Source organism: Giraffa tippelskirchi, chromosome 13, assembly GCF_054371585.1.
Source record: "Giraffa tippelskirchi isolate mGirTip1 chromosome 13, T2T-mGirTip1v1.2.pri, whole genome shotgun sequence".
NCBI lineage: Eukaryota > Metazoa > Chordata > Mammalia > Artiodactyla > Giraffidae > Giraffa > Giraffa tippelskirchi.
This window is the reverse complement of record NC_137287.1, coordinates 38,979,331-38,995,614: the sequence shown is the minus strand read 5'-3', so window position 1 is coordinate 38,995,614 and position 16,284 is coordinate 38,979,331. Positions and strand designations below refer to the sequence as shown.

Below are 16,284 nucleotides of genomic sequence, written 5' to 3'. Positions count from 1 at the left end.
GCCTGGTCACCCTCCTCTGGGCCCTTTATACCCTCCTCCTGGGCCGTGTGGGCCCCCCTCCTGGAGGAAGGAGCAAAGGGGCCACCAGGGGGGCAGGAAGGAGCTGGGGGTGGGGGTTCTTCCTGGGGCAAACCCCAGAGCCATCAGTGGGGAGGCTCCCGGATGTGCTGTGTTTATTGTCTTGGCCTCGTGGCCTACACAAATACAAGGAGACAATGACAGGCATTTTACTCTCACCTCTGGGTCTCTCTTCTGGGCACCTGCACTTGACCTTGACTTCAGAGGTGGGGGAGGTGTCCTGAGAGCCCTTCCCAGTTGACCAAACAGGGTCAGCCTCACAGGGGTGCTTCAGCATAGCTGCCTGAAGCAGCTTCATGGGGCTCAGGGCTCCTACCTTGAGCAGAGCACAGTTCAGGGTCCAGAACCTCCACGTGGTGACAAGGAGAAGGGGTGCAGAGCATGGCCTGGTGTGTGCATGACCTCATAGGAGAAGAGCTGGCCGCCAGGAACCGGGGACCTTGGCTTCATCCGGATTGCAGTGCTGGGGGCCTGTGTCCGGTGGAGGCCCTGTCTAGCCGCCACCTCCCTACTCATATCATGTGGCTAACCCAGGGGTCAGCACACTATGGCCTGAAGGCCAAGTCTCATCCTCCATTGGTTTTTCCCCCACTACTTGTGTGCTTAGAATATTGTTTACATTTTGATATGGTCAGAATAAATTGCAAGAAAATTTGCAGCAAGTGGAAAACAGGGAAGTTTCAATGTCATTGTCCATAAACACATGTTATTGTCCATCATCTGGATAGTCTTGGGCTGTGTCCAGGCTGGAAATGGCACTGGGGAGCATGTTCCATGTACTTTATGACCTGGAAACATAAAATGTGTGGCCCTTCACCCACCATGTCAGGATTCCTGGTGGACTCCTCTTCCCTAACTGGGAAGAGACCGCACTCTGTCCATGGTCCTGGCTGCAGGGGCTGGGGGCTTCATACAACAACCAGCCTTTGTGCAGAGAAGGGAGCAGAGGGCAACGTTGTCCAGAAGCTGGCCCCTCCTTCTGGGCCTGCTCTGGACCCCCTGGACAGGCTCCTTAGGGCTCAGGCCCCCACTGACTCTTGTGGCAAAGGTGAGGCCCCCACCCCCGTCCTCCAGAGTTCTGCACTCCTCCGGAGGCCTCCAGCCTCATGATGGCTCTGGGAAGGGCAGGGCCAGCCAGCTGCAGGGGGGAGAGAAGCCTTCCCAGGGCCCCGGATCCTCCTGGGGAGGCGGAGATGCAGGAGGCCTAGGGCCCTGGCAGGTACAGCTCCTGGAGGAAGGAGCCCTGAGGTGACACAAAGGGGCTTGTGTTCCTGCCCCAGCCCAGTGTCAGGCACTTTTTCTGAAAAAGCTGCCAGTTTGGGAGCCTTCCTTCTGTCTGCAGACTGCCAGAGTCTGAGCTCAGAAGGAAGGTCTATCTGGCCGGGACTCCAGGAAGAGTACCTGGGGTGGGAGTTGGAGGAAGTGTTGGCAGCCAGCCTGGACAAGGAGGGGATGACAGAACTTGCCTGAGGGCACAGGGGGTGCATTTTCACAGAGCACATGATTGTTCGAGATACACACACACGTGCATGCATGCTCAGTGGCTTCAGTCATGTCCGACTCTTTGCAATCCTAAGGACCATAGCCCACCAGGCTCTTCTGTCCATGGAATTCTCCAGGCAAGCATGCTGGGGTGGGTTGCCTTGCCCTTCTCCAGGGGATTTCCCCGACCTAAGGATCGAACCCACATCTCCTGCATTGGCAGGCAGATACTTTACCACTAGTGCCACCTGGGAAGCCCACATATACACACACATAAACTCAACCAGTCAATCCTAAAGGAAATCAATCCTGATTATTCATTGGAAGGACTGATGCTGAAGCTGAAATTCCAATACTCTGGCCACCTGATGCAAAGAACTGACTCGTTAGAAAAGACCCTGATGCTGGGAAAGATTGAAGGCAGGAGGAGAAGGGGATGACAGAGGATAAGATGGTTGGATGGCATCACCAACTCAGTGAACATGAGTTTGAGTAAGCTCCAGGAGATGGTGAAGGACAGGGAAGCCTGGCATGCTGCTGTCCACGGGGTCGCAAAGAGTCGGACATGACTGAGGGACTGAACTGAACTGAAGCTCAAAAGGCACCACAGGCTTGTAGGCAGATACACCTTCAAACACACACACCTGTCAGCTCTCCCAACAACAGGAGCTTGCATACGCTCCTCCATGCATGTACACCACGCACACGTAAGCAGTAAGCCCTCGTCCCAGGGAAGCTCTTCTCCTGCCCTGCAGATAGTCGCCTTCTCGCTGCGCCCTCCCAGGGCTGATGTAGCCAGCTCTCTGCTATCTCATTTACAAGGATTCTGACTGCATCATCGAGAGGGCCCCACACTAAGACCCTCATCTCACATAAGGACTTCCCAAGGCCCCATCGCCCGACTCCCACCCCACTGGGACAGGGCTGTAAGATACGGATTTGGAGGGAGCCCAACTTTTGGTTCGTAACAGCATCCTGAGCGGACTCTAACTTATTTTCCTGCCTCTGTGTTTCCTGCTAATTGATATTTGTATCCAGAGGCTTGAGCAAATACAGATCGATTTTTCTGGACAAGATACTTCAGAGTCGCAGCTGTGTCTTCTGTCAGAAGGTGTGCGACGCTTGCTCATCTCTTGGTGATGGAGACAGTTGCTGGACATCATTACCAAGATCAATTTATTTATTCGATTGCAACATGGTGATATTCTACGATTCCTTTTCCGCTAATTAGCTGCAAATTGTCTGTAAAGAGTAAATTTCCTCTTCTATTTAATTATTCTGAGGTACAGCTCATGTGTGACTGAAGCCCAGGTCTCCCAGACACAGGGGTGATGAGCTGCCTGCAGGATGGCGTGTCTCCACGTCCACTCCAGGGAGGTCGGACCAGCTCTGCTGACCTTGGCTCCTAGGAGGGGGTGGCCTCAGATGAGCCTGCTGTCCCCGGCCTCCTCTCGCCCATCTCCCTGGAAGGGCAGGACAGGAGCCCGAGAGGAACGGGGTGAGGGGCCCACCAGCCATCACCGGGCACCGCCGACCCCTGAGCAAGGTCTGCAGGAGGAGGGGCCGTGGGGCTGGGCAGCCTCATGCTGCTTCTGCTGCCGGATCTGCTGACCCCAAGGGGACCCTCGGCCCCTGCCCCGCCCCTATTCTGCTTTCCTGTGGGGCCTGGGTCTCCCGCTTCTCTCATCCTCCAGAGAACTTCCTGGATGTCCAGGATAGGGCTGCCGGCCAAGGCCTGGCCTGGGGGCCAGAGAGCCTGCTGGGGAGGGGGCAGGAGGAAGAATCAAGGAGAAGACCCAGAAGCCCCTCAGTGGGGGTGGGTCCCCCCTGCCTGGAAGGAGAACTGGGACTCACCCTGTCCTTGCACTCCTGGCCTTTAAGACCAGGATGGTGACCCCACATCCCCCGCCTGTCTGGTTTCCTAGGGGCCCTCGGGGATGTGCAGCCTCCTGGAAGGCCCAGCCCTGGACATTCCGGCCAAGGGTCCAGGCCAGGGGCGCGTGTGTAGGAGACGCTGGAGGAGAAACAGAGGATGAGACACGTCTGATGTGCGAGGCTGGGCCCCGTCCCCACTGGCCCGGACCTCCAGGGTGGGGCCCCTCCAGGGAGGCCAAGGAGATTGTGGGGAGACCAAGGGGCCCCCGAGGACCGTGGCCGCTGCAGGTCAGCTGGGGATAGCCTTGAGGGGCAGGAGGGTAGGGCCCCCTTACCCCCCAGTTGGGCACCCTTGGGGTTACAGCTTCCTCGGGTGGGCGGGGTGGGTGGAGGGTGGCTGCAGGCTCCTCACCTCGCCCCCAGCACCTGCATCTGCCCCACCTCTGTCCTGAGTGATTGATTGATTTACGTGGTTGGGAGCAGCTGTGCTTTATTGACCAGGAGGTTGTCATCAGTGAGCATGAAGCGGGGTCTCCACCCGGGGCCCTGGACGCAGAGCCGAGCACAGGCCAGCATACGGGGCCAGGGGCCTGTGTACGCAGGAAGCTGATCCGATGCTCCAATTCTCATTGCTACCTATCTTCACCAGCCCCTGACCCCGGCCCAGGACACCTGCTCACAGCTCCCTAACAGAGCCCCCTGCCCACCCTGCCCCTGAGGCCAGGAGGGCTCTGGGTCGGGGTCCCTGGTTTCCGTACCACGGATCTCCTTGGGTCAAGGTGACGAGGTCAGGACTGTGAGCAGGGAACCACACTGCAATGGGCCACATCAGCCTGGTGTCTAACCCACGACCTACACAGACAGGGTGGGCGAACCCTGGCAGGTCTCCCTCAAGCAGCATCATTCCCCCTGGCGCCCCTGCTGCAGCCGGTGGCCTTTCTCTTACTTGGGGCCCTGTGAACCCTGAGGGATGGAGTCCAGATTCACCCTCCCGGTGAGATTTGCAATTCGGGAGCCTTGGTGGTGACACAGAAGACAGTGATCTCAAATGGATTTGGGAGCTCCCTGGTGGCCCAGTGGTTAGGACTCAGCACTTTTACAGCCAAGAGCAGGCTCAAGCTTTGGTTGAGGGACTAAGATCTCACAAGCTGTGCAACACAGCCAAAAACAGAAACTCAAACAAGCAAAAAAACCCCCCAAAACTGGGGGCTTTGAAGGAGACAGCCAGGTGCTTGAGGCCCATGGCTCACAGTGACTGGTGTGTCATGAGTCCTGGTGTTGTGGAATCCGGGGCTGCAAAACACACCTCGGAGGACACTCAAGACGGGGAAGCCAGCAGGTCCAAGGGAAATCAGTTTCCAACAAACACCCTGATGTTTCTGAGAGGCTCAGTTTTATACCCCCCACTACATGACTGGTTACATGTTAGAAAACTCTTTGTTGTATATGATTGAGTTTTACAACAAGTAGATGCTAGGAGAACAAACAATTAAGGTTAAAGAGGGGGGAATAATGACTATGCATCAAGGGGGGATGTCTCTATGGTTAATATAACAGGGGAAGCCTGACCTCAACAGCAGTCTCTGTTTGCCATCTGTAGGGAGAGAAGTCTCCAGGAGACCTGGTTTTCATCAGCAATGGTTTCCTCACTCTTGGGCAGGGCTCAGGCCCAGTCTACACCCTGTCTTTAAGACCAGTGACAGGCTTCAAGATGGAGTCTCTCTTGTTTTCCTCACACTGGCCCCAACAATGGGACAGCTGGTCATCACTGAAGCCAAACACCCTGTATGTAGTGCACCCTGTCTGTGTGTCTGTCTGTGTGTGTGTCTTTACGTGTCTGTGTGTGTCTCTCTGTGTGTCTCTCTGTGTGTGTCTGTCTCTGTGTGTCTGTGTGTCTCTGTGTGTGTGTGTGTCTCTGTGTGTGTCTGTTTGTGTCTGTGTCTCTGTGTGTGTGTCTGTATATGTCTCTGTGTGTGTGTCTGTGTGTTTCCGTGTATGTGTGCGTCTGTGTGTGTGTGTCCCTCAGACCCCGCACACTTGCCAGCAGCAGACAGCAGAAATCGCTCAGCTCCCAGGGTACCTCCGCCCCCCACCCCGCCTCCTGCTGTGTCAACAGTGAGTGAGGAGGAAGGAGCCTGAACCACAGAGCCTGTAGCCCGACCTTGGCCAGGATCCAGACTCCAGCCCCTTTGTCCTTTTTCCCCCCGCAGCTTCCAGAGGGTGTTTGCAGAGGATTCGGAAGACTGACACTTGTGCTTATAGAACTCCACCCCAGCCCCGGCCTGGAAAACAGACAAAGAGGGTTCTCTTGGGGCCCGTGGGGGTTCTCCTGGGGGGCGGAGGGAGCCCCGCCTCCAGCAGCTCCTCTTGGCCCCTGGCTGCCCCACCCCTGGCTGCACGGCTGAATGTCTCTCAAGGCCCCCCAGGGCTGGCCAGTCTCTGCGCCCTGATGGGCGTCTGGTGGGCCCAGGACGAGGGACACAGTCCAGGGACAGGACAGGGGAGGGCCGGGCGCTGTACCGGTCAGTGCTGCAGAGGAGAAACAGCACACAGTGCTCACACGAGGACCCTGCGTGGCTCAGTTGGGACATGGGTAAGGAAGGGGTTAGAGGCCCTGGAATGTTCCGAAGGCCAAGAGGATGAAGTCTGACCACAGACCAGATGAGGAGCCGAACCAAGCCCAGGATAAGCCGCCCACCCCCCCCAGCCTGGACCCCAGGGGTCAGATGTGCCACATGCCTGGTCTCTGAACTTTCTAGAACCGCTGAAAAGGAGCTCACTGGCACCAGGCCAGCTCTGCCAAAGGCCCTTGAGCATCTTGGCCCCGAGTTCCCAGAGCAGCAGAAGGAAATCTGCAGGGAGACCCCGAGTCATGGGAGTTTGAAGTGCATGGGCACGTGGGGTGCGGGGACACAGGAGAGGACATCTCTCCCCAGATGGCACAGATGGGCCCTGGACGGACATCTGAACGCGGGGACAGATCGGGGTGGGGGGGTGAGCGACCCACAGCTCACTGGGCCAAGGACGGCAGCTCTCCTGAAGGTAGGAGAGGAATACCCCTCTGAGAGGGACTGTGAGGATTAAATGAGATCACACTGTGAAACCCCCAGGCATTAGGCCTGACCCCACGGTGGTTCAGGATCCACCCATCCGTCTGTCCATCCCTCGCTTACTGCAGGAATAAATCAAATCACAGGAAAACTGCTCACACACACACATGAAACTCTTCAACAGGAGTAGCTTCCACCAGCAGCACTTGGGAACTAGCTCCTTTCTGTTGCATAATTAATTCCTTGCCCCTGACTAGCTAAAAGGGACATCTGTTTCAGTCCTGAGGAGACTGGACCCCTTTTCTGGCACCCACCTTCTCTGGAGCTGGCAGCTGGGAGGGGGTTGCCTGCCAGTGTCTGCTAGTTGGGGAAAGGAGGGTCAGGGTGGGACAGTGTTGATGGAAGAGAGCAGGACTGACCTTCACAGCAGGCCCTACCTAGTCTGGGGAAGGCAGGAGAAGAGGAGGATGTGCAGGAGAGCGGGAAGCCGGGGCGGAGGCGTGGGGGGAGGGCAGGGTGCCAACTGGGTGGGGGGCCGTTGTGGGGGCTCACTGCGAAGCGCGCGCCCGGGCACAGTCCAGCCACATTCGGGAGCCAGTTCTAGGGGATTCCTTCGTGGTTCCCACAGCAAACACCCAGGCGTCCTCCAGGCCGAACCCTGCCTCACGGAGTCACGCGTGGTGGATACACCGCCCGGGTCCTCAGCATCTCGTGTGATCCGCATGCGAGGCTCGCACGGTGCGCCGGCCAGCGGCCAGCACCCGGGGCCAGGGAGCCTGGGGACCCCTGGAGCCATTGCCCTCGGGAAAAAGAACCAGGCGTGCTCACCTGCGTGCAGGACCTTTATTCAACGCGGGCACTCAGCGTCGCTCTGGCCTTGCCGATTGGTACCAGCCCGGGGTCACCTGGCCTCTGGTCCCGACAGGTGATCAGGACCCACCTGACCGCGAGGAAGCCCCGCGTGGGGGGCGGATCCGGGACTGGGCTTCTCTGGGTCCTGCTTCCCCGGGCGGGTCGTCGGCTCCCCGGTCACCGCGGCGGGCCGACTGCGCGGATGGCTTCTCGGGGCCCAATCCCCACCTGAAGCTGATTTCCGAAAGGCAGAGGAGCGGGTGCAGGCGGCCGGCTGACCGACCCGAGCGGCGGCTGGGAGGCGGGCGCGCGCGGTACCCGGCGGCGGCTGGCGCCCCTGCTGGTGCCGCAGCGCTGGTGTGGGACGCGGGTGCCCGCTGTCTGCCGCGGGGCGACGCCTCTAGCGCGTCCACCGCAGGGACTCCAGTCCAGGCTGCTGGGGGCTCCTGACCGCGGGCTCCAATGTGCCCCAAACCTCAGCCAGACGCTGGGAGGGAGGCAGACTCACTGGCTGCTCCTCCCTACCCTAGCACCCCCCTCCCCACTCCAGGACTGATGTTTGTTCTGAAACACCCAATATGCACAGAGCCGGGGGTTCCTTGGGAGGAAGAATTCAGGCAGGCTCTGCCCAAGGTGACCCCCAAGGGGAGACACAGAACAACGGCCCGCCCAACAGAGGGTGGCTGCAGAGAAGGTGGGAGACAGGGCCCCACCCTTCCCTCACTTAGGTGGAGTTGCCTGAGCTCTTGGTAGATTTTCTGTGTAAATTACAAATCTAAACCCCTGCCCCTTCCATAGTCTTGGAATAAGGCATCACTCAGATCAGGCCTCCAGACCAGGTGTCCGAACCCTGGTGACATCACGTCACTGCTTTTTTCCCACCGTATCTGAAGGAACAGCCTGGGAGAGGTTGGGCACCTTGCCCGAGGTGCTTTGGGGACATCTGCCAAGGCCAGATAGGATCCTGGGGACAAGTCCTGACCCTGACCATCACTGCCACACCCCATCACCCTAGATCCGCAAAGACTCCGCTGAGCTCCAGGCGCCCTGCTCCTAGGTCTCTTCCCAACACCCCTTTCCCTGTCCCTGGTTCTTGCAAACATCCCCCAGCTAAGGGGTACATGCAGATCTCAGCACAATCCAATCCACCTTCCCAGGGCACCGCACCAGAAGACAGCTGTCACCCACTCCACCCCTGGGGACAAGGGGGAAGCCCGCCCGCAGGGGAGGGGACACAGAAGAGCTGCCAGCCAGCTAAGCCCTCAGCAAACAGGATGCCAGGAAGCCATGAAGACAAAGCTGGAGAGTCCCCTCCGCCACGCCCGAGGCTGGAGAAGCTCTGCTGTGAGTCTTGCTGCCTTTTCTGGATCCTTCCTTCTGGCTTCCCTGACCAGAAGGAAGGGAATGTCCTGAAAAGCAGCTGCAGATACACCTGTCGATGCATGCCTCACAAGCGTCCTGTGAACCCATGTGCCTTTATTATTGCTTCAGGAAGAGAGATCTGGGAGTTCCCTGGTGGCCCAGTGACTGGGATTTCGCTATGAAGGTCTGGGTTCGATCCCTGGTCGGGGGACCAACTTTCAAGCCTCGAGGCCTGGCCAAAACACGAAAAGAAAGAAAAAAAAAAAAAAACCCAGAAAGGCAAATCTGCAAACAGCCAGAATTTAGAAGTCATGATGAATGTGAAGTTCAAGCTATCTGGGAGGACTGTAATTTACATGACATGGTCACAGGTGATGTGAAAGAGCAGTCTGAAGTACGCTTTATACCAAAGGAAAGATGAAATTTCCATAGAAGACAATGAAAACATCAGAGCTTTCTTCCACGTCTGAGTTCATGGATTCCTGCATTTTTCCCACAGACTCCAGGTTAAAACCACAAAGTGACCCTCCTGTGTGAACTGTAGCCCACTAGGCTCCTCTGTCCATGGGATTCTCCAGGCAAGAATACTGGAGTGGGATACCATGCCCTTCACCAGGGGATCTTCCTGACCCAGGATTCAAACCGAGGTCTCCCGCATTGTAGGCAAGATTATTTACCATCTGAGCTACCAGAGAAGCCCAAGTGACCCTCAACAGGCATTTAAATTTAAAATTAGAGAAGAGGAACATGTTGAGGATCTCCCCAAAGAGATGAGGATCTGTCTGGAAACCTTCAATGGGTCTGGGGATCTGAGCCCAGACTTTGCCGCCAGACCTCCTCCCCCTGAATCCTGTCCCTGCCATTCATGCCATGTGACAGGCAGAGCCTCTGTGCCCTCTGGGCCTGCGCTGTCTTCTTCTGCAAAGGTGGAAGCAGAAGTCCTGTCCCTCTAGGGCTGCTGGGCAGGGAGCTGAGTGGGGACAGGGCGGCCTCTGCACTGTGGCTGGGGGTCAGGCTGCTGCAGCCTGATGGAGGCCTTGAGAGAATGTGCCAGGCCTGGGGGCTGCTTTCCTTTCCCTTCAGGCTATAACAGATGCCCGCCTTTCAAGAAGTGGGGTCCTGGGGTTGCCTGGCTCTGGCCATTCCCGTGTTGATCTCTTGGCCTGGAAGGCCTCCCTCCCTTAACCCCACCTGGCCAGCTCTCACACAGCCTTTATACTTAGCTCAGATGTTGCCTCCTCCAGGAAGTCTTCCCTGAAGCACACCCAGCACTGGGCATGTGCCTGAGCACAGGGTGCTAGACCTGTCACTATCAATGCAGATGAAACCATCAGTTGTCTCCATCTGCTTCTGCATCCACTCCCCATGGGGAGCCCCTGGCTGATTGCTGGGCTCTTTATTTCTCTGGTGTCCAAAGATCCATCTGTGGCCCAGGCCTTGGCAAATATATGCTGAGTGAGTGAATGGGTGAATGAATGATTGAGTGGCTTCCCCAAGCCCCTGCACACTCAGAGAATCCTAGAATTGAGCCTGGACAGCTCAGGCTCCCTGGATGGCCTTGCAGCAGAGAGCAAGGGATGGGGCCTCTGGGAGCCCCAAATCCTCAGAGATTATGGGATCAGCCGGGGTCTGTACGGGCAGGCCCTGCATCCTGTCAGAATCACCCAGCCCTGGGATGTCAGACCCCCTCACGCTTCCTCCTGCAGCTCCACCCCAGAGGCCCTGTCCCCACAAATTCAGAAGGCTTTGTTAGCATCCCAGGTCAAGGAGCACCCTGGACCCACTGTAGCTGCAGAAGCTGGATTTATTGGTGGATTCTGATTCAGGGCCGCACTCAGGTCCCTGACGCCTTTTGCCAACCACCAACCAGATGGCCTTGGCATGGTAACCCACGGCTCAGACCTGGAAACTCAGGAATGGTCATTTCTCTTTGGTTGAGGTGTTATTTGTTTAAGAATGAAGGATAACCCCATTCAAAGCGAATGCTGGTAATGCCCAGAGGCCTGTAGTGGCCGTAGACTCTGATGAGCACCTTGTCACTGTCATCAGGGAATTCAATAAAGGTGTTGTCAACTTCCTTCCCAAATGTGAACAACCTCCCTTGGTCCGTGTATATGACCAAGTAACGGAGGAAGTTCTTATAGGAGCCGTAGATTCCTGTAATGTGTTCTTCTGGCAGCAGAATGATTTCCTGAGGTGTCCCACCTGGGGCTCCATATTTCTCACTCCAGGAAGAGCCATATCTCACCTGGATACTGAGAGGAAGGGGGAGCTTTGAAGGTCCAGGATATGGGTGACCCATCAATCTTCAATCCTCTAAACACCACCCCCCCCATGTCACCAGCAAGGACAGCCTGTCACTGCAGCATAAGTGCCTGAGCACGTGACTTTGGTGCCTGAGACAGGCTTCCTGGTCTCAACCCCTGCTCTGACAATTTCAGGCTCTGTGATTTGGGGCTTGTTGATACCCAACTGTGGATGTGACTGATGATAGACACAAAGTCCGATGCTGTAAAGAGCAATATTGCATAGGAACCTGGAATGTTAGGTCCATGAATCAAGGCAAATTGGAAGTGGTCAAACAGGAGATGGCAAGAGTGAATGTCGACATTTTAGGAATCAGCGAATTAAGATGCACTGGAATGGGTGAATTTAACTCAGATGACCATTATATCTACTACCGTGGGCAAGAAACACTTAGAAGAAATGGAGTAGCCATCATGGTCAACAAAAGAGTCCAAAATGCAGTACTTGGATGCAATCTCAAAAACAATAGAATGATCTCTGTTCGTTTCCAAGGCAAACCATTCAAAATCACGGTAATCCAAGTCTATGCCCTGACCAGTAACGCCGAAGAAGCTGAAGTTGAATGGTTCTATGAAGACCTACAAGACCTTCTAGAACTAACACCCAAAAAAGATGTCCTTTTCATTATAAGGGACTGGAATGCAAAAGTAGGAAGTCAAGAAACACCTGGTGTAACAGGCAAGTTTGGCCTTGGAGTACAGAATGAAGCAGGGCAAAGGCTAATAGAGTTTTCCCACGAGAACGCACTGGTAATAGCAAACACCCTATTCCAACAACACAAAAGAAGACTCTACACGTGGACATCACCAGATGGTCAACACGGAAATCAGATTGATTATATTCTTTGCAGCCAAAGATGGAGAAGCTCTATACAGTCAGCAAAAACAAGACCGGGAGCGGACTGTGGCTCAGATCATGAACTGCTTATTGCCAAATTCAGACTTAAATTGAAGAAAGTAGGGAAAACCACTAGTCCATTCAGGTATGACCTAGATCAAATCCCTTATGAGTATACAGTAGAAGTGACAAATAGATTTAAGGGACTAGACCTGATAGACAGAGTGCCTGATGAACTATGGACAGAGGTTTGTGACATTGTACAGGAGACAGGGATCAAGAAAATCCCCACGGAAAAGAAATGCAAAAAAGCAAAATGGCTGTCTGAAGAGGCCTTACAGATAGCTGGGAAGAGAAGAGAAGCAAAAAGCAAAGGAGAAAAGGAAAGATATTCCCATCTGAATGCAGAGTTCCAAAGAATAGCAAGGAGAGATAAGAAAGCCTTCCTCAGCGATCAGTGCAAAGAAATAGAGGAAAACAACAGATTGGGAAAGACTAGAGATCTCTTCAAGAAAATTAGAGATACCAAAGGAACATTTCATGCAAAGATAGGCTCGATAAAGGACAGAAATGGTATGGACCTACCAGAAGCAGAAGATTTTAAGAAGAGGTGGCAAGAATACGCAGAAGAACTGTACAAAAAAGATCTTCATGACCCAGATAATCACGATGGTGTGACCACTCACCTAGAGCCAGACATCCTGGAATGTGAAGTCAAGTGGGCCTTAGAAAGTATCACTACGAACAAAGCTAGTGGAGGTGATGGAATTCCAGTTGAGCTATTTCAAATCCTCAAAGGTGATGCTGTGAAAGTTCTGCACTCGATATGCCAGCAAATTTGGAAAACTCAGCAGTGGCCACAGGACTGAAAGAGGTCAGTTTTCGTTCCAATCCCAAAGAAAGGCAATGCCAAAGAATGCTCAAACTAGCGCACAATTGCACGCATCTCACATGCTAGTAAAGTAATGCTCAAAATTCTCCAAGCCAGGCTTCAGCAATACGTGAACTGTGAACTTCCAGATGTTCAAGCTGGTTTTAGAAAAGGCAGAGGAACCAGAGATCAAATTGCCAATATCCGCTGGATCATCGAAAAAGCAAGAGAGTTCCAGAAAAACATCTATTTCTGCTTTATTGACTATGCCAAAGCCTTTGACTGTGTGGATCACAATAAACTGTGGAAAATTCTGAAAGAGATGGGAATACCAGACCATCTGACTTGTCTCTTGAGAAACCTGTATGCAGGTCAGGAAGCAACAGTTAGAACTGGACATGGAACAACAGACTGGTTCCAAATAGGAAAAGGAGTATGTCAAGGCTGTATATTGTCACCCTGCTTATTTAACTTATATGCAGAGTACATCATGAGAAACGCTGGGCTGGAAGAAAAACAAGCTGGAATCAAGATTGCCGGGAGAAATATCAATAACCTCAGATATGCAGATGACACCACCCTTATGGCAGAAAGTGAAGAAGAACTAAAGAGCCTCTTGATGAAGGTGAAAGAGGAGAGTGAAAAAGTTGGCTTAAAGCTCAACGTTCAGAAAACTAAGATCATGGCATCTGGTCCCATCACTTCATGGGAAATAGATGGGGAAACAGTGGAAACAGTGTCAGACTTTATTTTTTTGGGCTCCAAAATCACTGCTGATGGTGATTGCAGCCATGAAATTAAAAGACGCTTACTCCTTGGAAGGAAGGTTATGGCCAACCTAGATAGCATATTTAAAAGCAGAGACATTACTTTGCCAACAAAAGTCCGTTTAGTCAAGCCTATGGTTTTTCCAGTGGTCATGTATGGATGTGAGAGTTGGACGGTGAAGAAAGCTGAGCACCGAAGAATTGATGCTTTTGAACTGTGGTGTTGGAGAAGACTCTTGAGAGTCCCTTGGACTGCAAGGAGATCCAATCAATCCATCCTAAAAGAGATCAATCCTGGGTGTTCATTGGAAGGACTGATGTTGAAGCTGAAACTCCAATACTTTGGCCACCTCATGCGAAGAGTTGACTCATTGGAAAAGACCCTAATGCTGGGTAGGATTGGGGGTGGGAGGAGAAGGGGACGACAGAGGATGAGATGGTTGGATGGCATCACCGACTCGATGGACATGGGTTTGGGTAGACTCCAGGAGTTGGTGATGGACAGAGAGGCCTGGCGTGCTGCAATTCATGGGGTCGCAAAGAGTCGGACACGACCGAGCGTCTGAACTGAACTGACCAGCCTCTCCTGGCCTTAGTTTGCTCATATGCAAAGTGGGACTGATTTGGGGGAGGAATCACTGAGGTCTTCCATCAGGAGAGCTCCCCAAAGTGCCCAGTCACCAGGACCCTCAGGAGGTGCAGCTGGTCTCCTGGCTCAGAGAGGGTAGTTGACCCCGGGCCCAGCATCTGGAGCCCCAGTCACTGCACTAGACCAGGTGGGGGCCCCAGGAGCAGGTGACCCCTATCTGTGAACTTCCCCCACCTCAGTGTCCATCCAGAGTGTCCCCTCCTCACCTGGCCCCACCCACACTCTGGGCCCCATGGTGCCTGCTGCTCTGGCCCATTCCCTCTCCCCAGGTCCCTGGGATCCCGTAAATGCAGAGCAAATATCTATCCCAGGCCTGGAGCAAAGCCCCCATTTAACCATTAGGGGAAGACCCTGGGTTTGGTGCCTCTACACTTCTAGTGTTCAATCAGTGGTCCACTCTGACCCTCCTTCCTTTTCTCTTTGACCCTAACCTGGGCAGAACTTCTGCTTTCCCATAGGCATTCTCAAACTGAGAGATCATTTCTGGTTGAGCTGAGTTGGGGTTGAAAGGAGACAGTGGGGAGAAGCACCCCTCCCTTTAGATCAACCCAGGAAGCAGAGGCTGGACTTGCAGGGGAGAGAGGAGGGGACAGGGCTGGGGTGCAGGGGAGGAAACAGCAGAGGAAGAGGGACAGGCAGAAGGTGCTGGCTGGGGGCTCCAGGACCCCAAGGCCTCAGCTGACTCAGGAGACATCAGGACCCCAGTGAGGGTGTTGGGAGGAGGGACCAGCCCCCTCCCCAGGTTCCTGAGACTGGGGCAGGGGCTGGGATGCAGTGAGGGGCTCCAGGCCCTGTTCAACTCACCTCTTGATTAGGCCCAGAGGACCTATGAACACTTGAATCCTGGTGATATCGTTTTGGAAGTCTCTGGAGGTACTGAAATAGGTACCTCCTCCAGGCCCAAATGTCTCTATTATGTGAAAGAACCAGGTGGGGAAGAGAAAAAAATAAACACACAGTGACATGTAGCCCGTTTCTGCCCAGAGGAGGACACAGCCCCTCCAGATGAGGGGAAAGGCCTGAGAGCAGAGTCCGCCTGTGACAAGGGCTGGCCCAGACCCCAGCCCTGGACGGAGGAAGGAGGGTGAGGGGGGCCTCCAGGGGGGTGGGCTGGGGGGTCCCCAGCCAGACTTACGCTGTGCTCAGCAGGTGGGGCTCCACAGGAGGGCGAGGGTCAGCCACAGCAGCATGGCTTCTGGCTGGAGAGTCAAGGGCTCCGGGAGAGAAGAGGACAGGCCATCCGATCTCAGAGAGGGGCTCCCCTGACCTCGTGGGCCTAAGCGTGGTGGGGGCGGGGCCTTACCTGGCCTGCAGAGTCCCGTGGTCCCGTCCTGGTGCTGGGAGTCTCTTAGCACCTGGATGTCCTCCACTGGGCCTTTTATACCCTCCTGGGCCATGTGGGTCCCCCTCCAGGAGGAAGGAACAAAGGGGTCAGCAGGGGGCAGGAAGGAGCTGGGAGGGGTCTTCCTGTTGGAATCCCCAGAGCCATCCAGGGGAAGGCTCCCTGGGTAACTGCCCGCAGGAGCTTCGTGGGGTCCAGGGCTCCTGCCTCATGTAGAACCCAGTTCAGGGTCCAGAACCCCCCATTGTGACAAGAAGAAGGGGAGCAGATAGTGGCCCGGCATGTGCACAGCCTCACTGGGGAAGAGCTGGCCGCCAGGGACCAGGGACCCGAGCTTCATTAGGATGGTAGTGCTGGGGGCTTGGTGTCAGGGTGGAGGCCCTGTCTAGCTGCCACCTCTCTTTCTTACATCACGACCCGAGGCCAGGGGTCAGCACATTGTGATCCATAGGCCAAGTCCTGCTTGCCATCGATTCTTACACAATCCATGAGCTAAGAATACATTTTACATTTTAAATGATTAGTAAAAATTCAGAAGAAGAATGTGAGATTTGAAAAGTTCATGAAATGTCAATACCATTGCCAATAAACTGGTGTTATCACCCTTCTGGGTTTCTCTACAGGCTCAGCGGTAAAGAACCCGCCTGCAATGCAGGAGATGCAGGAGACATAGCTTTGATCTCTGAGTCAAGAAGATCCCCTGGAGGAGGGCATGGCAACCCACTCCAGAATTCTTGTCTGGAGAATCCCATGGAGAGAGGAGCCTTGTGGGCTACAGTCCACTGGGTCACAAAAAGTCAGACCCAACCGAG

General features: G+C 54.7%; 1 protein-coding gene across 3 annotated transcripts; it reads right to left on the bottom strand.

Moving 5' to 3' along the window:
* Positions 1-10,485: 10,485 nt before the first annotated feature.
* On the bottom strand, positions 10,486-15,863 carry LOC145531794 (uncharacterized). Of its 3 annotated transcripts, none has more exons than XM_081555225.1 (4): positions 15,434-15,863; positions 15,266-15,344; positions 14,935-15,040; positions 10,486-10,954 (listed from the first exon to the last, which is right to left on the bottom strand). In XM_081555225.1, the coding sequence occupies exons 1-4, from the start codon at positions 15,525-15,527 to the stop codon at positions 10,922-10,924; spliced, it is 312 nt and encodes a 103-aa protein (XP_081411351.1). In that variant the 5' UTR covers positions 15,528-15,863; the 3' UTR covers positions 10,486-10,921. The 3 variants fall into 3 exon arrangements, 1 of the variants encoding a protein (XP_081411351.1); XR_014072762.1 differs by lacking the exon at positions 10,486-10,954 and adding an exon at positions 13,585-13,870 and having other exon boundaries at positions 15,434-15,822; XR_014072761.1 differs by lacking the exon at positions 10,486-10,954 and adding an exon at positions 13,585-13,759 and having other exon boundaries at positions 15,434-15,822.
* Positions 15,864-16,284: the final 421 nt, after the last annotated feature.

What these genes read in the sequence shown, in the direction of transcription:
- LOC145531794 (XM_081555225.1), bottom strand. Translation starts at nt 15,527, where the DNA reads ATGGCCCAGGAGGGTATAAAAGGCCCAGTGGAGGACATCCAGGTGCTA. An exon ending in CCCCACCTGCTGAGCACAGC is followed by an intron (nt 15,041 to 15,265) that starts GTAAGTCTGGCT and finishes TTCACATAATAG; the next exon opens with AGACATTTGGGCCTGGAGGA. An exon ending in CCTCTGGGCCTAATCAAGAG is followed by an intron (nt 10,955 to 14,934) that starts GTGAGTTGAACA and finishes CCTTCCTCTCAG; the next exon opens with TATCCAGGTGAGATATGGCT.